This window comes from Rhynchophorus ferrugineus, unplaced genomic scaffold, assembly GCF_030347505.1.
Source record: "Rhynchophorus ferrugineus isolate W39M unplaced genomic scaffold, kcgeb_rfMv2 rfM4, whole genome shotgun sequence".
Classification (NCBI taxonomy): Eukaryota; Metazoa; Arthropoda; class Insecta; order Coleoptera; family Curculionidae; genus Rhynchophorus; species Rhynchophorus ferrugineus.
In genome coordinates, this window is record NW_027472583.1 from 26,042,459 (window position 1) to 26,061,496 (window position 19,038).

Consider the following 19,038-nt stretch of genomic DNA (forward strand, 5'->3'; position numbering starts at 1 on the left):
ATTTCACGAATATCCGTAAGTAATTGTCCTTTACGCAACAATGTTTTCAGTTTTCTAATGCTACGGCAAGCTTCCAATTAGATTATTGTATTTTTCGCTGTTTTGTTTATTTAATAGCTTAATAGTAAAGGATAAAAATATAAAATGAACATGTACACTTTTTAGTGCAACCATTGTAACAATATTTCTCTTTTATAATTTTACAGTTGCACTAAACAGAAACTATATCTATTTTACCATTTTTAATTTTGAAAAATGATTAATATGTTGTAATACAAAATTACGTTTCGTAGTGTAGAGTTCCTATTTGGGCTTTTAACGATTTCAGCTCACCAAATATTTAACTATACAGAAATAAAGAAACACGCGCATCAAGCTCGAAGAAACAATTTACTTCTTTTAAAGTTCTATTTAGCATTACCAAATATTAAAAAATGTTTTAACTGTTTATGGACTTTATTCACTACGATTTAATTCTACATATTATATAACAGATTTCTTTACACCTTTTTTTAACTTAACTTTTCTTTAGAATAGTGCTTATTGACGCATAAACCACAAATAATAAGAGCTTCGTTAAATATAAAGTCGCAACAAGTTCAAAAAATTATTTCAAGGCAGTAGAACTAAACAATATTAAAATGTGGACCCAACGAGGATTTGTCTACCTTAAATATGTATATAATATCACCATAGCTAAGTACTTACAAAAATAAAGGCAAGCATGTTATTGTTATTTTTTTAAATGTATTTCATCAACTTAAAAATAATCAACTTCGGATACACAGTATTCATGCAAATATTATTTTCAGTCTTCGAAACAGTTATTGAATTCGATTTCTGGAATTGCCTTTTTCAATTCGGTTTTAACTTTCGCAATACATTGAAAATAATATTTCCAACAAATATTGAGTTGAATTGTGTATGAGAAAACCGCGTAGGATTATTGCTGTCTACGAAGGTGTATTAACTTAATTCAAGAAATCATCACTTATCGAGTACTAACCCCGACCTCTTGAGGTATATGACGAAAAAGACGCATGATGCTCAAATATTGAAATATCCCTTCCATCAAGGTTGATTTCTGAACACAATATATTTCCCAACATTTAAAAGCGATGTTGAAGGAATCTCTCGAAGATTCCAAATATGATCATATTTTTCCAACGTAAACACATAAATTAAAATAAACAAATTCGGACAAATATCAAATAAATATAAATAAGTTAGGAAGTTAAGTTAATCATAACGTTATGCCTGTGATGTGATTTCAAAAGAGCTGTTAAAAGATGTCCTAGTTTTTCTAAAAAGATACTGAAAACTCAATCGAATCGTGTACGTAAATTTTTGTAAAACGAATATCTCATAAAAAAAATGTTGATTCACCTACTATATGTGCTTAATCCAGATAATTTAAGATTTTTAACATAATCTACTTAGTATTAAATAGAGCCGGAAATTTCCTTAAAGAACAACCATGTCTTATTTCTTCGCTTTGTGCACAAACGCATAAACAACACATCTTGCATCAAGGATACATTATACAACACTAACATAACATAACATAACTAACATCGATAAAAATTTAGTTACAAAAACGTAGAAAAATACTAAACGTGTTCTTCTCGATGTCATGCATACAGAAAATGGCGCACAAAATAAATAAACGGACTCTGCAAATGCAATGAATCAATTAAATACTTTCGCAGGTCAAATAAACCAATAAAATAGCTCGAGAAACCACTTGCAATATCATCTGGATAGTGGGCGCTGCTAAAAAATTCTCCATAGTTGCTTGTGATGTTAAATCTTTATTTACTTTAAGTTTTACATCAAACAATTTTTTACAAAATGTATTGTAATATCAGTTTCAATAACAATATTGAAAAATAAAAATTTAAATCTGCACGATAGTCAGCTTAAATGACGGAGTGGTCAAGGTGACAGTATAGTTTTATTACTATAGTTGCGAGTTCTAATCTTGTTAAGACATGGCCATAAATTTATATTTGTATTATTTATAATTGTGACTGTCCAAAAAGCACGACTTCCAATAAGGATAATGGTACCAGTCACGCCAGTAACCAAGCTAATCCATGTAAAACCTGATGTTGTCTGGGATGAATCTCCAATATGTGGTCATTCGCCAGGTCGGTCATACTAACAGGTCAATTGAAAAGTCCCCGTCCTAACACTTATTACTACTAGAAATATATCCATGTGTTATTTAGTAAAGACTTCTTTCATGTTATCTAAATTGAAATTAACAGATCAATTGAAAAGTCCTCGGCCTGACACATAGCTGGCGCTACTAGAATTAAATCCATAAATTTTTAGTTAGCCCTAACCCTAAAAAGATGCGTGTCTGAATTTGACAGCTCTCGCATCATTAGTTTGTGAATTATAGCATTTTGAGTCAAGCAACTTATGTTATTGTGAAAAAAATGGATAAAAAGGAATTTCGCGTATTGATAAAATATTGCTTTTTGAATGGAAAAGATACAGTTGAAGCAAAAAATCTACCATCAAGGATTGGTAAGCTAAGCTTAGATGTGGTGAAATGAGCACCGAAGACGGTGAACGCAGTGGACGCCCAAAAGATATTGTTACCGATGAAAACATTAAAACAATCCACAAAATTATTTTGAATTACCGTAAATTTAAACTCAATGAAACAACAGACACTCTGAAGATATCAACTGAACGTGTACATCTTATCTTTCACGAATATTTGGGTATGAGAAAGCTCTGTGCAAAATCGATACTGCGCGAGCTGACTTTTGACCAAAAACAACGATGAGTTAATGATTCGAGGCAATGTTTGAAGATGATCAAGCGTAATAAAAGCGAGTTTTTGTGTCAATATGTGACAATGGATGAAACATGGCTGCATCATTTCATTCCGAAGTCCAATCGACCCGCTCCAAAGCGTGGGAAAATGCAACAGTCGGCTGGCAAGGTTATGGCGTCTGTATTTTGGGATGCGCATGGAATAATTTTCATTAACAATCTTGAAAAAGGAGGAACCATCAACAGCGACTACTACATAGCGTTACTGGACCGTTTGAAGGACGAAATCGCTGAAAAGCAGCCGCAATTGAAGAAATGGAAAGTGCTGCTTTACCAAGACAATGCACCGTGTCAAAAATCCATGAATTGGGCTTGGAATTGCTTCTTCGTCCACCGTATTATCTAGATCTGGCCCCCAGCGACTATTTTCTGTTCTCAGATCTCAAAAGTATGCTGTCTGAAGCCTATTTTTAAGCAAAGGACAAATATTACAAAAATGGTATCGAAAAGCTGGAGGGTCGTAATCAATGTATTACCCCTGAAGAGACTTATGTTGAATAAAAAAAAATTATTTTACCAAAATAATATGTTTTACTATGGTAGGCCGGGGACTTTTCAACTGACCTGTTAGTAGTAGCCAGGACCATGATTTGGTGCCCACGCTAAGCAGTAGGTCTAGGCAGTGCAATCCTAGTTAGTAAAAATAAGACTAAAATATAATTTAAAAAAAGGTACTATAAGTGACAACTTTATAGAAAATATAGAAGTGAAGATATTGCAATAAATAACAAATTTATTATTTTTTACTAAGTAATAAATGTTTGTTTCACAACATAATTAGAATTTAGCAATATAATTAAATTTGAAATTACAATTTATTTAAAAATAGATTTTTTTTTGGCAAACATTTAACCGGGAACCTAAAATAAATGTTTCCCTTTCAGCATATGCGTCACGGTGGTTGTCCTAAACGTCCATTTCCGATCACCGCAAACACATCGAATGTCTCCCTGGGTCAAAAGAGTCTTCATCCACATACTCCCCCGGCTGTTGGTAATGAAAAGACCGCAATACGTATTCGATACCCACAGGTAAAGAAAAAAACAAACAAACCGTTTCGGCTCGCACTGAAAACAAAAGCGAAAAAAAAACCGCCGAATGATATATTTTTTCCATTTATTCGTTTCCGTTTTTTCTTTCAGCAAATTTATGACTAGCAAATTTATGTCAACCAGCGGGGGTAATATTTCCACTTCTTGTATCTACCCTTATCATACGACCGTGAGAAGAACGGAATCCAGTCCCAAAAGGCGGTTCGTTCCAAATAGTAGGACGCCCTCCAGAGACAACATACACCAAAAGTAAGTACAGAGAACTTCTGGCGGTTAGGCCTTTTAATTACTTTGCTTTGTGAATTGCTTCGAAATCGCGCTATTAACTAAACAGACACAATATTTTTGGATTATATAAATAATGATTTGCAGAATGAATATATTATTATATATAGAAGAATATTATATATTTTCTATAAACTATCGTAGTAAATATTAATAGATATATTACTGCCAAACTGTTGCTCTAAGCAATAACTAAAACTAACTCTAATTATAAATACAAGAATTATTAGACTCTTAAATCATTCATGTTAACGAATAAAACTCTTTAATATAGCATAGAGCATAACTACATATAGTAATGAAGAAAATAGAAAAGAAGAATATAGAAATGAAAAAATAACTGCATACTCAATAACTAACTAGTATTTGGTGCCTAATCAAAACTAATTTTTAAATTGGGTGGTTTTAATAATTCTCTTCTTCTCTATTCATTATATACAGATGTTGCTCACTGAATCCCAAAATTTCATTTTCAACATTCATCATTTCTGTTATTTGATTTGACGTAATCTGCTACCCAATCCCATCAAACACCTTTACAAATCTATGATGATAATGCTCTGTCATTATCAACTTTTCAACATTGGCTGCAAAAATGTTATAGTGGTGATATTTCTGTAAATTATTAACGACCTAGAAGACCAAAAATGAAACCAAGTTTGAAAACAGATACTGGTTATAAATGCTGCTCAAGCTCTCAAATAACTTTCAGGCAGTTTAGTATTAGATGAATCATCTATTTCTAGACGTTTACATGTGAAGAGAAGCAACATTCATACAACAAAGCCAATATTCATGGCTATAAAGTCTTTATGTGAATATGGTTGGGATCAGCAATGTGTAGTGTACTATGAGTGACTTTATTTGAGTGAAACTGTCATTATAAGTACCTATAACACCAACTGAATTCAAGTAAGAGATGCGAAGTTATCCTCCAACATGACTACACGTTGCAATGGTTGTGAAAAGGTATGGTAAAGATGTAGGAAAAATAAAAGGCACCACGCAGCTCGAATGAGATATCTTGCCGCATTCAGTGCAATCCCCAGATATAACGACTTCTGATTACCACTTGTCCAGATCGATGCAGCACGGCCTGACTCCCACATAGTTTCGAAATACTGAAGAAGTGAGAAAATATATCAATAATTGGATCGCTGTCAAACCAATATCTTTCTTTCTACTTGGTATCGTCATAATGCCAGAAAGTTGGACAAACTTTATATTTATTTATTACATATTATACTAATTTGTTAAAGTAAATATATAAATGCAAGCACATATAGACCTTCCAATAAAACAGTAAATGTCATAAAATTTTATAATGCAACGTTGCTACATCAAATTTAGGTTTTCGATTATTTTGAAAATACGAATATAAATCAAATACAATGTTATATAATATAATTTATATATATATATATATATATATATATATATATATATATATATATATATATATTATTTAGCGTTAGTGCATCTAATGCATATATTATTGAGGGACTTAAACTACAATTAATTAAGCATCCACAATAGTTTGTAGGTTAGAGTTCTCATAAATTATAACCTAATACTCATGTATATTCTGATCAATTACAGTCATATCTATCCACAGAAAACTTTCATACTCTATAATTGATACCTATGTGTTGGTAAATGCCAGAATTGGGCATCAACCCACAACAAAAGTTTCACTCGGTCACTGACACCTATCAAATTCACTGCTCAAATCATTGGAATTTCAAAATTAGGGATTTCTAATTCATCAAACCCTTCTTCTCAATTCCACATTTTGTCAATTTCTTCTTCTATCTATCTGAAAGAGTTTATCCTAAGCTATATTAGTATTAATGGTAATGTTTAGAATAAAGCTATGCCTGTTTCCGTCATAAACAATAATATATATGCGACGAATTATTAGACATGACTAATAAAAGCTAATAAAATGTTATTCTAACTTTTGTCTTTGTACATCAACTATTTTTGTCTTTACATTATTTATTAGCATTTTTGTCAAGACTGTCCATAAATACTAAATATTCCTTTATTTAATTATATTTTTTTCTCTTATATATAGTCTTGAGTAATTTTTGTACCATTTAAATGCTATGTTTATTAACATTAACTAAATTTTCTTATTATAGATGGATATTATCCAGGCAAATAGTTTTCTCTGAAGTAATTGCATTAAATTTTGTTTATATTGAAAAAACTTCACACTGTTTTAATACATTTCATAAATTTGATCTGGAATAGTGTTCAATCATCAAGGTGGTCATAATTGGTTATATGTTTTGTTTTGTGCTGCAACAGAACTAACACACACACGCAAGACGCTAAAAATTATTTCAATAAAACCGCATAAACTTAATATTCAATGGTATAAATATTTGCCTCTCTAACGCATTTTACTGACCGGAGGGGGTGGCCATTATTTCGTTCCTGTTTGAAGTAACTAATTAGAGACGCAATCACTTTCTTACTCTAACTATTTAATGGTTTTGGCATTTTTAATCAGAATTTTCACAAATTTTAAACAGTTAGAGATGTATCAAAACAAATGCGTGATTCCTAAAATTGATGACACTATACAAAACTTTGCAAAACCAATAGTAAAAAACCGAATTCAAGAATTATTAAATAAAAATTATTGGAATTATTTCAAAATTCATTTATTATTATACAAATTATATTTTCCATCAATTAATTGCATGATAATTAATATTATTTTATATAACTAATGACAAAGCGCGATAAATTAAAATAAAAGAAAATATATTCTAAAACAATACACAAATAAATTATTGATACATAGTTCAGCTAGTTTGTTATTAATGACTATTATTTTAAAGCTGATCTATAAATAACACATAAATCTAATGTCATATACGGAATAACATAATATTTATACGACAGGTAAACGTATTTATTACTGCCGGATAAGCTCGTAACTTTTAAAACAGAAACCAGGTCACCAGACGAAAACAAGAGCTTTAGCACAAGCTAAATTACAAAGTCGAAAACCAAATGCAAAACGCTATTTTCGTTATTTCTTTCTGTAATCCTGCAATAAGATTACAGACAATATTAGATTCTTTCAAATATAATTCAGAGAACGCAAAACCGGGAGATATATTAAAATTCTTACGATTTTGGTAATAGTATTTCAATTTTATTTCTCATGAAATTTTTTAAAATTTCTACTTATAAAAATATTTAAAATTTATTCTTAAATAAGTAGGTCTTTAATGTATTTTCATATCCGGATGCATTTACTGTTACTGTTGGTTTGTTATTGTTATAATCCTTCATAATATAATCATAAATAAAACATTTTAAAAATAAAACAAGTTTAATAATACAAAATTAAAGTTAATTAAACTATTACACACCCAGTATTGATAATAATAAGCACAAGTAAGAAAATTCAATAAATAGAGAATAATTTAAAAAAATACTTTGCTCGGAAAATTCGAAATTTAAATATATCTAAATATTAATTACGCTTTTTTCCATACCTTTTAAGAAGGAATAGCTCGTTTCACTATTAATTCAATTTCGTGTCGTAACATACCGTTCATGTCAAATTTATTATGGCCCTGTAGTATGGTTTTACCTCGAAGATGTAGCAAAAATTGGGCTAAGTTAAAGCCTAATACTAAAAGAAAATTAGCGCTTTTTTGCAGACTATCTATTTAAAATAAGAATTCTAAACAAAAACTAAAAGACCAGAAAATATGTGTAACTGTGTAGAATGTTAACTAACATGTTAGAATGTATGATATAAAAGGGAAAATACAAATAAAAAAAGGACCCAACAAATGGTAAAAATTAAACCAAAAAATTAAATTATAAAATAAATAGAATAATTGTACAAGCCAGCTTGGTGGTGCAATGCTAAAGGCGACAGAACGGTCCACCAACTGTTGCGACAGTCGAATCGGATTCGAATCCTGCTTGGGAAGGGTCGTAAATTTATGTTTGTGATTGTTTAATATTTGAGATTGTCCTAAGCAAGAGTGCAAAATCCGACAAGGAAAATGATCCCAGTCACGCCAGTAAACAGTCTGGGTAAGACCAGATGTCTTCTGGGATGATTTCTAAGTTAGTCACTCGCCAGTCGGTAGGCTCAATGCCGATGACCGTGGTTCGGAACCCACGTTAAACTATAGATCCAGTCCAGATAAACCTGTAGTTGGTAAAAGGAAATTTTAAAATGTGTATATAAAAAAAGAATAATTCTACAAAATTAAATTCAAATTTAAAAACTGCTGACCTATTTAAAATAATAAAATACTTTTACATGGACATTTACATTTGTGTTAAATAAACGCTTTCCAATGAATCATATAAACCATATCTTCTCCTAATAGTTAATAAGTTGCTTGCATTCGGACATTATGGTTCGCACTGTAGAGGTCTCTTAGATCAATTTATGTGGAAAGAATAAGTTCATTAGCGCTGGCAATCAACAATATTTTAAGCTTTGTTTTAATTTATCTTTTTTAGAGAGATAAGAGAGGAGAAGTCCTTCTTGACGAACCACATCCTGTTATTTAGTTTGTGATCAATGCCAAGATTTCTCTGTTCTGTGTCTCTGTTATCTGTTTTCTTTTCTTTTAGTTTTACATTTACCCTTCTCAGAAGGTGTCGTAAGCAGACAAGTGTTGTCCGATGTGTCTGGTCGATTACAAAGTGTCTCGATAATAAATTTTATCGCACCTATATCTCGAGTATTTTTTTTATGATTTACTGTAGAGATAGTCCTAGAACTATCTATACTTTTTAATTGTTCATCTCTTTATCAACTTCCTTCCAGTCGCTTCCTTCTATCTTTTTATCAGTTTTTATTTGACTCTGATCTGATCAAAGCTAACATGACGTCTGTTCTAACATCGACTTTTGCATTCTCGATAACAAACTAGGTGGAAATTTTATTATTATTACTTTATTATGATTATTATTATTCTTATTATACACTAATAAACTATTTGTTTTTAATCTAATTTACTACGGTTTTGAAATCACAAGGTATTTATTCCACTATAGACACCTTGGGCTATAGTATATACTAATAGCCTCACTGAATTAGACCAAATGTTTTTATTAAAGGTGTTTAAGTCTTCGATTTTCTAACTAAGCCATCTGATAGAGCATGATAGAGCTGCTGATAGAGCGTCTGTTCTTAATCCTTGATAATGTTACCGACCTAGTTTTTACCTCCAGCTCCTTATGCACTTGGTACAACCCCAGAGTTAAACCTTTAATTTAAACCTCTTTGACCTTCTGACTAAGCCATCATTATCTAGAAGCTAAGAACATCGACTTCTTATATAGTGACAGGACTGTATATCTACCCAATAACAAGTATATTTTTCGAACCTCAGCGTCAGTTCTCAGTCATTTCAAATTTTCTCTTAACATATGACTTCTACCTATGTTTAACATCAAGGGTCATGCCAAGATATTATTATATACTATATACGATATTATATATTATCAAATGGAATCTTTTGACAGCTGTTTGTAATTCTTCGGTTGTTTCAGTTAAACATTTTGATTATTGTTCAGGGAGTAGTATTTTAATCTTATTCTTTAAAATATGACGTCAAACTTTGCAGTGTTTTTTCTGTAACATTTGTGATCCTGTGAACTTGATCATCATCGAGTCTGGTTTCCTGACACCAAATAGATGGACCGGAATAAGATGCTTTTCCTGAATAACAGTTTTAATACTTTTTAATAAATATTTTTTAATACTGCTTATATCTTGGATTCTTTTTGGTTACGTGGATTGCATTTTAATAAAAAATTATTACTGTTTCATCTCTGACGGCAAATACTTATATTTAATGTTGGCATATAGAGATATATACTTTATTTCCAACTAATTTAAAAATCACTTTATTCAATTTAAAAATGTATAACATTGTTATATCCGTTCTAAGTTCAATCGAATAAAATTGAACCTCCTCTGGTCTTTCATATAAAGATAAACTATACACTATATCTTCGACGATGCAGTCGTCGCCGATTTATTTGTCCCTCAAAAGTGCATCACCGTCTTCCATAATTCATACGAAATAACTTGGGTTAAAACTGCAGTTCGTCGTAGTCGTTTTGAGTTCATTTAATGACGCATAATTCACGTGTAAAATGTTAAAATCGCCAACAACGTACAGGCCCTCATAATTCACCACATTGCTCGAGCTTAATATTTGAGGAATGTATACAGCGCGGTCGGTATCAGGCACGATACATTATTTTTGTCAACTAAATACGATATAATGGCCATTTTGGTAGCGAAGCCTATATGAAGTTTAAAATCGATTAATTCGCGAGTAAATTTGAGCAAGTAATATGTTTCTTTTTAAAATATAAATCATGATCGATGTTATGCATATAAATTAAACAGTAAAGTTCACAGCTCAAGTCAGCATATAGTATAAAGGCTGAATATTAAGTTTTGGGAATATTTAAACCGGAAATATTAACGCGAAAAGGTGTGTTTATTCATTTTAATGCTAAGTACTACATGTCCCACATTTCTGATAAAATTTATAATGGATAGTGGAAAAATTACTTTTGGTTTCTATTTCATACAAATTCTTTTCTAGAAAGATAGTATTTCTTCGCACAAATATCCATCAATATAAAAGCCAAGAGATAATAATATAACAAAGACAATATAATATACTTCTATCTTCTATCTTCTAAAAAAAGATTAATCATTATATTTATTAAGAGTTACTTCTACGGTACGAGACTTCATACAGATTCATCTTTCAGCTACATTTATACAAAAAATGTAAAAAATATGTAAATATTAATTTTAGTAAAATGAAATTATAAACTAAAAATTCAACTCAGTCGTTGCCATCTCAAGAAAGCCTTTCGAGGTTACTGTTTTCAGTCGGCTAAGAAGATTAAAATCGAATCAAAGTAGGCTTTGAGAGACGTTCAAGAAATCCGATTTAATATTGAAAAAAAAGCATTAGCATGAATATTTTCCATACGTAAGAGGTGAAATTAATAAAATACGTAAATGTTTTAATTTTATAATCACAATAATACAATCACAATAATATATACAGTAATATATGATCTATATTTGATGTAAAATTTAAATTCCTAAATATATCATTATATTTATCCATGTTAATTGTTTGTACTTAAAATGACCATGCCTTTCATAATTTGCCCCTTTGTGTGAATTAATATTTGATAGCTCTATGGGACTGAATATTACACTTGTATCAACTAAATGGGATTTAATGGCAACATTGGCACTGGGTGCTTTTACTGTCTTAATATGCATATATTATCTTGCAAAGTCAACTCTGAACAGACTGTTAATTATTAAATATATTTACTTATATTTTCATATGCTCTATTAAGAAATATATTAATTTAGACATCTTTATTATTCGGTTAACTAATTATTTTATTAAAATTGCTTTGAATTAGTTTATTTCTGAAAATCAGTTACAGAAGCTCGTAATGAATTAGATAGCCCCAACCTTTTTCTATTTCTGAGAAAAAGTATACTTACCAAGTATCACAAATTTTCTATAAGAATATTTTTTGCCCTAAGTGATCGCATTTGCAATCGCAATTGATTCAAAGAATTAGAAATTGCTATTGAGGTTTAGCTTGTATATTCCTCCAACTCAGCTTGTACTTCCGCATCCTTAAACTTGTCATGTTCAATAACTATACGTTTTCTAAATCACAACCGTATCAAGAACAGTACAGGATTATAAAAGTTTTAACCAAGTTTTAGAAACACATTTTCTTTTTTGAATAGTATATTAGCAAAAGACGGATAACAATTATATATATATATATATATATATATATATATAAATATATATACACTCCTTTTATCGCGAAAACGATTTAGAGGATATTAATGAGAGTAAGCTCATTCTTATCTCAAGTTTCATACTAGACCTAGAATAAAATTTGGGATTAATGGATAACTTTCAACAATTTCATATTTTCCAAAAACTGGAGCTTGAAAATATCACTCTAAATCATATGTATATTGTAATTTACAGCGAAATTGAAATAAATGGTAATGTGCCTAAATTTTAATAATGGATAGTAACAGTACCTAAAATTATTTGCTAGACAATGTATGAAAATTAAGCCTCTAAAAGCACAAAATTATCAATGCAGGCGTTAAAACCCATTTATGTGACATAAATATAACACCGAGCGAAATACAAACGGATATTGCTGAAATAATAACTGAACTAAAGTACAAAATTAGAAGTGGCATTATTTGAAAATATGTAAACCTCTATCCTTTCTCTGTCTATCATCCGGTACAGTTACAAACAATCCATGACAATTGAACGAGCGCTCTAAAATTAGTATATGATTTGCTTCATTTAAAATGAATTAAAATCAATAATATCAGTTAGAAGTTTGAGTATTCTATTGGATATAATATTGTATATTGGCCAGATTTAATTAAAAATTCTTGCCACAAATTGTACACATGCTGTAACACTAATTTTATCATTACTATTTTATTTGACCTAGATTACCGCTTTTTATATTTTTATAATGCTGTACAGTATAAATTTCAATTAATAAAGCTATTATGTACTGATTTTTACTCATTAAGGATGTAACTAAATAGCTTTTTTTGTTTCAAAAGTCCACGTGTGTCTTAGCTTATGCAAAATTAAAACATTCAGATGTCTTCAGTGGCTTAACGGTGGCATGACTCCCATCCCATCAATGCCTGAATGATGGACTAGGATTATGTTGACTTTAAGTACATTAGTCTTTGGTTGGAAATGATTTTAAGCAATCATCAAATGGTTTTATACTTAAGAAAAAATTTTTATACCAAATCTTATTTGTTGCCTGAGAGACACGTTTTAAAATAATTTCGAATACGTTCTAACCGAATCTGTTGAAACATAAGATCTTACCCCTAGGTGACACTACTAAAACATGATGTCATACAGATAGTCCCATAGAATCCATTCACAGCAACATTAAAAGTTAAACTATGCTTGATTGCAAATAGTTTTAATTTCGTAATTCTAGTAGTTATTTACCTGTAATAATAATATCTTCTATATGTGAGTATATTGTTGTAAGTCTATAGTTTTTTGATATATTAGTTACTTGATTATACAAGAAATGCACAAAATAATATACCTGACTACATATGATTAATATTTATTTATTAATAAATTGTTGAGCTCAGCTCAGTTGAGTAATTGCCTCAGTGATGCTGGAGATAAAAATATATGCCTCACTCTCTGTTTTATAATTAACAGTAATCGTAAGATGTCTACATAGCAGCAATATGTTAGTTATAATAAGAATTTCATCATTGAGAATATCGAAACATTCATTCACAGTAATCCAGTACTGAATATCACGATGTTGCCGCCCAAACCATAACGGACTCTCCCCCATGCTTAACTGTAGGAAGCAAACAGTCAGGTTTATAGGTATCGTTTGGGATTCTCTATACATAAACTCAATCAATATCATCGACGATTCATCGGATTATGATTGTTACATCACTTCTTTTCGTCTTAAATTGGCTACCTTTATTGGCCACCGCAGCCCTTTTATGAAAGATAGATTTCTGGAGCTCTCGCCACTCTATTTTTGTCTAAACAGTGTTACTCTAGTTAGTAATACTGAGTGTTCAGTTTCGCTGCCACCTATGCCGCGATCGTCTTAGGTTTTCTGTCCATCTTAAATTTATTGGTGTCTTTTTTTGCCGTAATTTTAAAGCGTGTTAGCTTTGTGTTGTGTATACATTCTTTATAGTGATTATGTTATATGGTTATAGTACATACTATACGAAATGTTAAATAATTCAGCAAAAAGGTCTAAGAACTAGAACTACTCCAAAAAGTCTCTTCTTTGGACAAATTAAACCGTAATATATATAATAAATTTACTATTATATCAAATATTTATTTATCAAAAACCTAATTAAACTACATTACGAGATAACTTGCATTAAATATACAAAGAATGGCCTAAGATTTATGCAGCTTTACAATCCACATTTTATAGACATAAACTTAAAATATATGTTATTTTGCTACAATATAAATACCTATTCCTATAAATTAAACCTTAAATAAACAATAAGTAAAGCCAGCTTAGTGGCGCAGTGGTAAAGGCGATGGGACGGTCCTTCTACTGTAGCGATATCCGCGGGTTCGAATCCTGCTGAGGCATGGTGGTAAATTTATGTTTCTAGTTGTTTAAAATTTATGAATGTTCCAGGCAAGAGTGTAAAATCCTACAAGGAAAATGATCCCAGTCACGCTAGTAACCAGGCTGGGTAAGACCGGATGTCTCTGTTCTGGGATGATTTCTAAAGTTGGTCACTCGCCAGTCGGTAGGCTTAATGCTCAGGACCGTGGTTCGGAGCCCACGTTAAACTTTAGGCCCAGTCTAGATAAACCCATGGTTGGTAAAAGGAGACTTTAAAATACATACAAAAATATATATATAATAAGTAAAATATTATGGAATATAACTGAAATTTCAAGTCGAAAGGGAACATTAATACTATGTGTTAAATTGTAACACATAATAGCATTATGTGTCGTCAAAATAATAGTACCAACAAACTACTAAATTCTCTGGAAATAAAAAATCAGGAATCAGGAATAAATTCAGAACAGTACGCATTTCTGGAATATTCCCCAGGACAAAGTAGTGAATTATAACCGAGTAACATTGTTGGCAATTTAGAATTTTTACACGTGAATTATTTATCTCTGCAAAGTAAAATGGCGACTGTGACGTGCAGTTTCCGTCTAGCGAAGGTATTTTCTATGAATTATGGAAGACAATTTCGTGCCTTTGCCGGACGTATAAATCGCACGCCGTGGCAATTAAAATTCATCAAGTCTTATTCGCAATTAAGCGACAAAATACTTGAGTTTTTCGTCATAAATATTCCGATATCTTAAAGAAGTTCTTACATAGTTTTTAATTAAGTGTACAAAACTGTTAAATTCATAAAATGGGAATAATTATAACATTATTGTATCTATATTTTATATAAATATCAAACACTAATCAATGATATATAGTTCTATATGTTTTGATCGGTGGCCTTCTACCCTTTTTCTGGTAAAACGACAATACAGTTACTGTAGAAGTTTCATTCCAAAGCCCTTTTTACACCTTGAAACTAATTTTGCAGAAACGGAATCAAATTGGAGTTAGGCGGTACAAGGTGGGGGCTATACAGTGGATGGATCATTTTTTCCAGAAAACCTCAGTCAATTAACTGCTATGTTGTATTAAATTTCTTACTTAATTTATTTTTAATTACCACTATAACTGAGCAGCCCATAATAGACAATTTATTTCCATTCCCACCATAAACATAACATCACTTTCCAATCAGTTCAGGCTGCTCAACAATTTGTGAGGCTTCTCCGAGTGTAAATCACAAACCCATACACATACTGGTATCATATATAAAATACTTTTCATCTTCCTTTATGATTCATTCCTAACACCATTTAATTTCAGGAAACGCAGTATATTCCTCTTTGTTGTTAATTGATATGGTAACTATGCAACTTCTGTTAGTATCCAGTCTTATTTAAACTATCTACTTCTACATTTTTAAAGATTTCAACAACTATAAACACAGAGCAGATTTCGATGAGCCTGCACTATAATTTTCTGTTTTCAAAAGTATGGTGCAATGCAATATATAACTATAATTACTTTCAGTTTCAAGACACATTAAATCTTGATTGGCTGAACTAACGAACTACTATCTTTATACTACTCATTACTACTAGACATATCTGACGACAAAAATATAAAATAAAATAAATCTAAATATGGTGATATCTCTAATATACGATAATCTGAAATTGTCCAATTAACGAACACTACAGTCACAATCGATACGAAATTATAAACATTTTGTAAGGCATCATCAAAAGGAGTAGCTACTAATAAAAATCCGCTGTAAAAATCGGTTCATCAACGCACTCTCCTTCAGCATTGCGACATTTTATCAATAAAGCGATTGTAACGACATCAATTTGTCTATACTCTAAATAAAATTAATGGCTCTTTTCTAATCACCAATACATTTAATTAAACTAAACAATAAAAGATCCCCTAAATACTTTGGATCATCGATAAATTATTGCTCTTGCTTTAGTTAGTTAGTGTTAGTTGTAGTTGTTAGTTGTTGCTTTAGTTAGTTGCTCTAGTAGGATCAATTCTGACATCCATTCTGAAAGAAACATACGCATTCTCAGTTGTTCATATACAGACATTTCAAGATTGTCTATTTTGCTTTATCAATCAATTTTGCTCAACCGAAGGTTTCAGCACAGCCACTTTACAAAGCTCATAAACGCTCAAACCAAATTTGTCCAGCCAACACGGTTTTTTGTTAATTATTCAGAAAATTACAAAAGTATCATAACTTTAATCAACATTTGGAATGACATGAAATATTAAAAAGTATCAATTGAAGATTTCTACTATTCAAAAACGACATACATCTATTAACAGTGATGAAATTAAACTCATATCACAATATACACTATCACTTCAAAATAAATAAAGGAATAAAATTAATCTATATCAAGATGAATGATATAGTAGAAAGCGAAAATAATGAAATAATATGAATCCACAATCTGGCAAAATGCCAATTAACTTTTTTTCTCCAAAATAATACTATTAAGATGATTGACCAATGAGGGAGCCAAATGTGCATATGTTTGGGACAAACAATCATCAATAAAGTGACTGAAAGAAAATTCGAATATAACAAGCCCTAGTTCTTATAGGTTCATAGTTGTCATCTGAATTTATTTATATGATGATATGATATCATACAGCTAAATCAGTTATTAGTCGGCTACAAAAAACAATGTCTCAACGATTTCCACCATGTAAATTGATTAAATATTTAATACTAAAACAAAGATCATTGAAGAAATATATCCATATTTAGGGAAGACCACATATTGAAATATAGTTGACTTGTAGATGCAGCAATTAAAACTATAATTAAATGTGAAGAACTAAACAAATTCAAGAAGTCGGCCAATTAAAATATAATAACATATTTAGGGCATATATTATGTCATTTCCTGGTATTGACTTTAATTCTGCTTACCCGTAATTTCCTCTGAAAACTTTCTTGCGAACATATCATGAAAAGTATCGAGTTCAATTTATTGTATTTATCATTAATTATCAATCGATTAAGTTGTATCGTTTATAGTTCCTTTAATGAATGTTATTCATGAAATTTTTGTGTATAACTAAAATTGCTCTCCTCTATTTAGAGCACAAGGTAAATACATAATTAGAAATTATTTAAAAAATTAAGAAACTAATATTTTCTAACAATAGTATTCCTACAAGAGTAAGTAACAAGTATCTAATTAACAGAAATATAAAAACTGTTAAAGTAGAGTAATAAATATTACAAAACCTGGATAAAAGAAAAATTCAAACAAAAGAAAATAAGATCTCCTTGAAGTTTTTAGACAATCAAAATGTCAAGATCAGCTTCAATTTATTTTAATTAACTCCGAATTACCCATTAGGAACTTCTGAGTCGAAACAGTCGTAAATTCGACCGAAATAATTATTTTGAAGGAGTTATAATTGAAATATAACCCTATTGTTTCTGCGAGATACAAATAGAAAAGGATATTTTAATGCTGAATTGTAAGTACTTGGGGAGTTAACTTCTCTTTCTTTGTGATTTATATATAAATCTTACATAAATAATAATAATTTCAGGAAACGGAAACATCGAATAGGAACAATTCGCCGAGAAATGGTATTAATAACAGTTATGAATAGCTATTCAAACATCTTTCAATCATTTCTGAATTGTCTTAAAGTGGTATAAAGATTTCTAACTTACGAAGGTCGTTCATGTTACATAGAAAAATTAATTAATATCTTTCTATAACATAATTATATCTTGATAATATTATGCCTCACAAGCATTGTTCAGTTTTAGCAGGTTTGAAAATATTCATTTTATTGGGTTAAAAATGCCCAAGTTTCTTTAATTACACATCCAAGAAATTTAAGTTGCATAAAAGATGGCACTATTAAATTCGTTGAGATAGAACTTGGGCTCTTGTCATAATCTTGAATCAAACCAAAAGTTTAACGATTTGTGGACACCTGGTGCTTCAGCTACTATATTATTTAGGGTCTAAAAGCTGATCAAGTAGTGTTCATATATATTCATATCAAGTAATATATATATATATATATATATATATATATATATATATATATATATATATATATATATATATATATATATATATATATATGTGTGTGTGTGTGGGTGTAAATTAATTATAACAATTTATTAATTAATATATTTAGATCAACATTACGATTTCACTTTAAATCATCGTGCTGAAATCAATATGAATGGATATAATTAGTAATTAAAATATGACCTAATTAAAACCTTCAAAAAATTATCAAAAAGAAGCGAGGAAAATTGCAAATGTTTCACGATTACCGAAATTATATTCCATTCTTTCTCCTCGACCTTTTTCCTCCGGCGTACGAATTCTTTTGATAGTTAAAATGAATTAAAACCCGTAATATCAACGGAAAATTTGAATCAGAATGACCATTTCAACTCCCCGCGCTGCGAAAAAGTATTAATTAAAAATAAAGGACTTTTTCCTTTATTTGCATCTCAATTGAGAGTTAAACACTTTAATGGTTGGATATTTAAAACAGTCTTCACCAATGGCACGTTCTCAAAGTTCCTTTCAGCCAACGTAATTGCACTTTTGCAAATTGCCTCTAGTTAAATTAT

The 19,038-nt window shown here is 30.3% G+C and overlaps 1 protein-coding gene across 1 annotated transcript in view; it reads left to right on the plus strand.

Annotated features, from left to right (window-relative positions):
• nAChRalpha4 (nicotinic Acetylcholine Receptor alpha4) overlaps positions 1 to 19,038 on the plus strand; it is a 464,411-nt gene that overhangs the window by 430,516 nt on the left and 14,857 nt on the right. The window contains exons 8-9 of the mRNA XM_076403151.1: positions 3,735 to 3,881; positions 3,993 to 4,151. Coding sequence (XP_076259266.1) covers positions 3,735 to 3,881; positions 3,993 to 4,151 — 306 coding nt within the window. The remainder of the gene's footprint in view (positions 1 to 3,734; positions 3,882 to 3,992; positions 4,152 to 19,038) is intronic.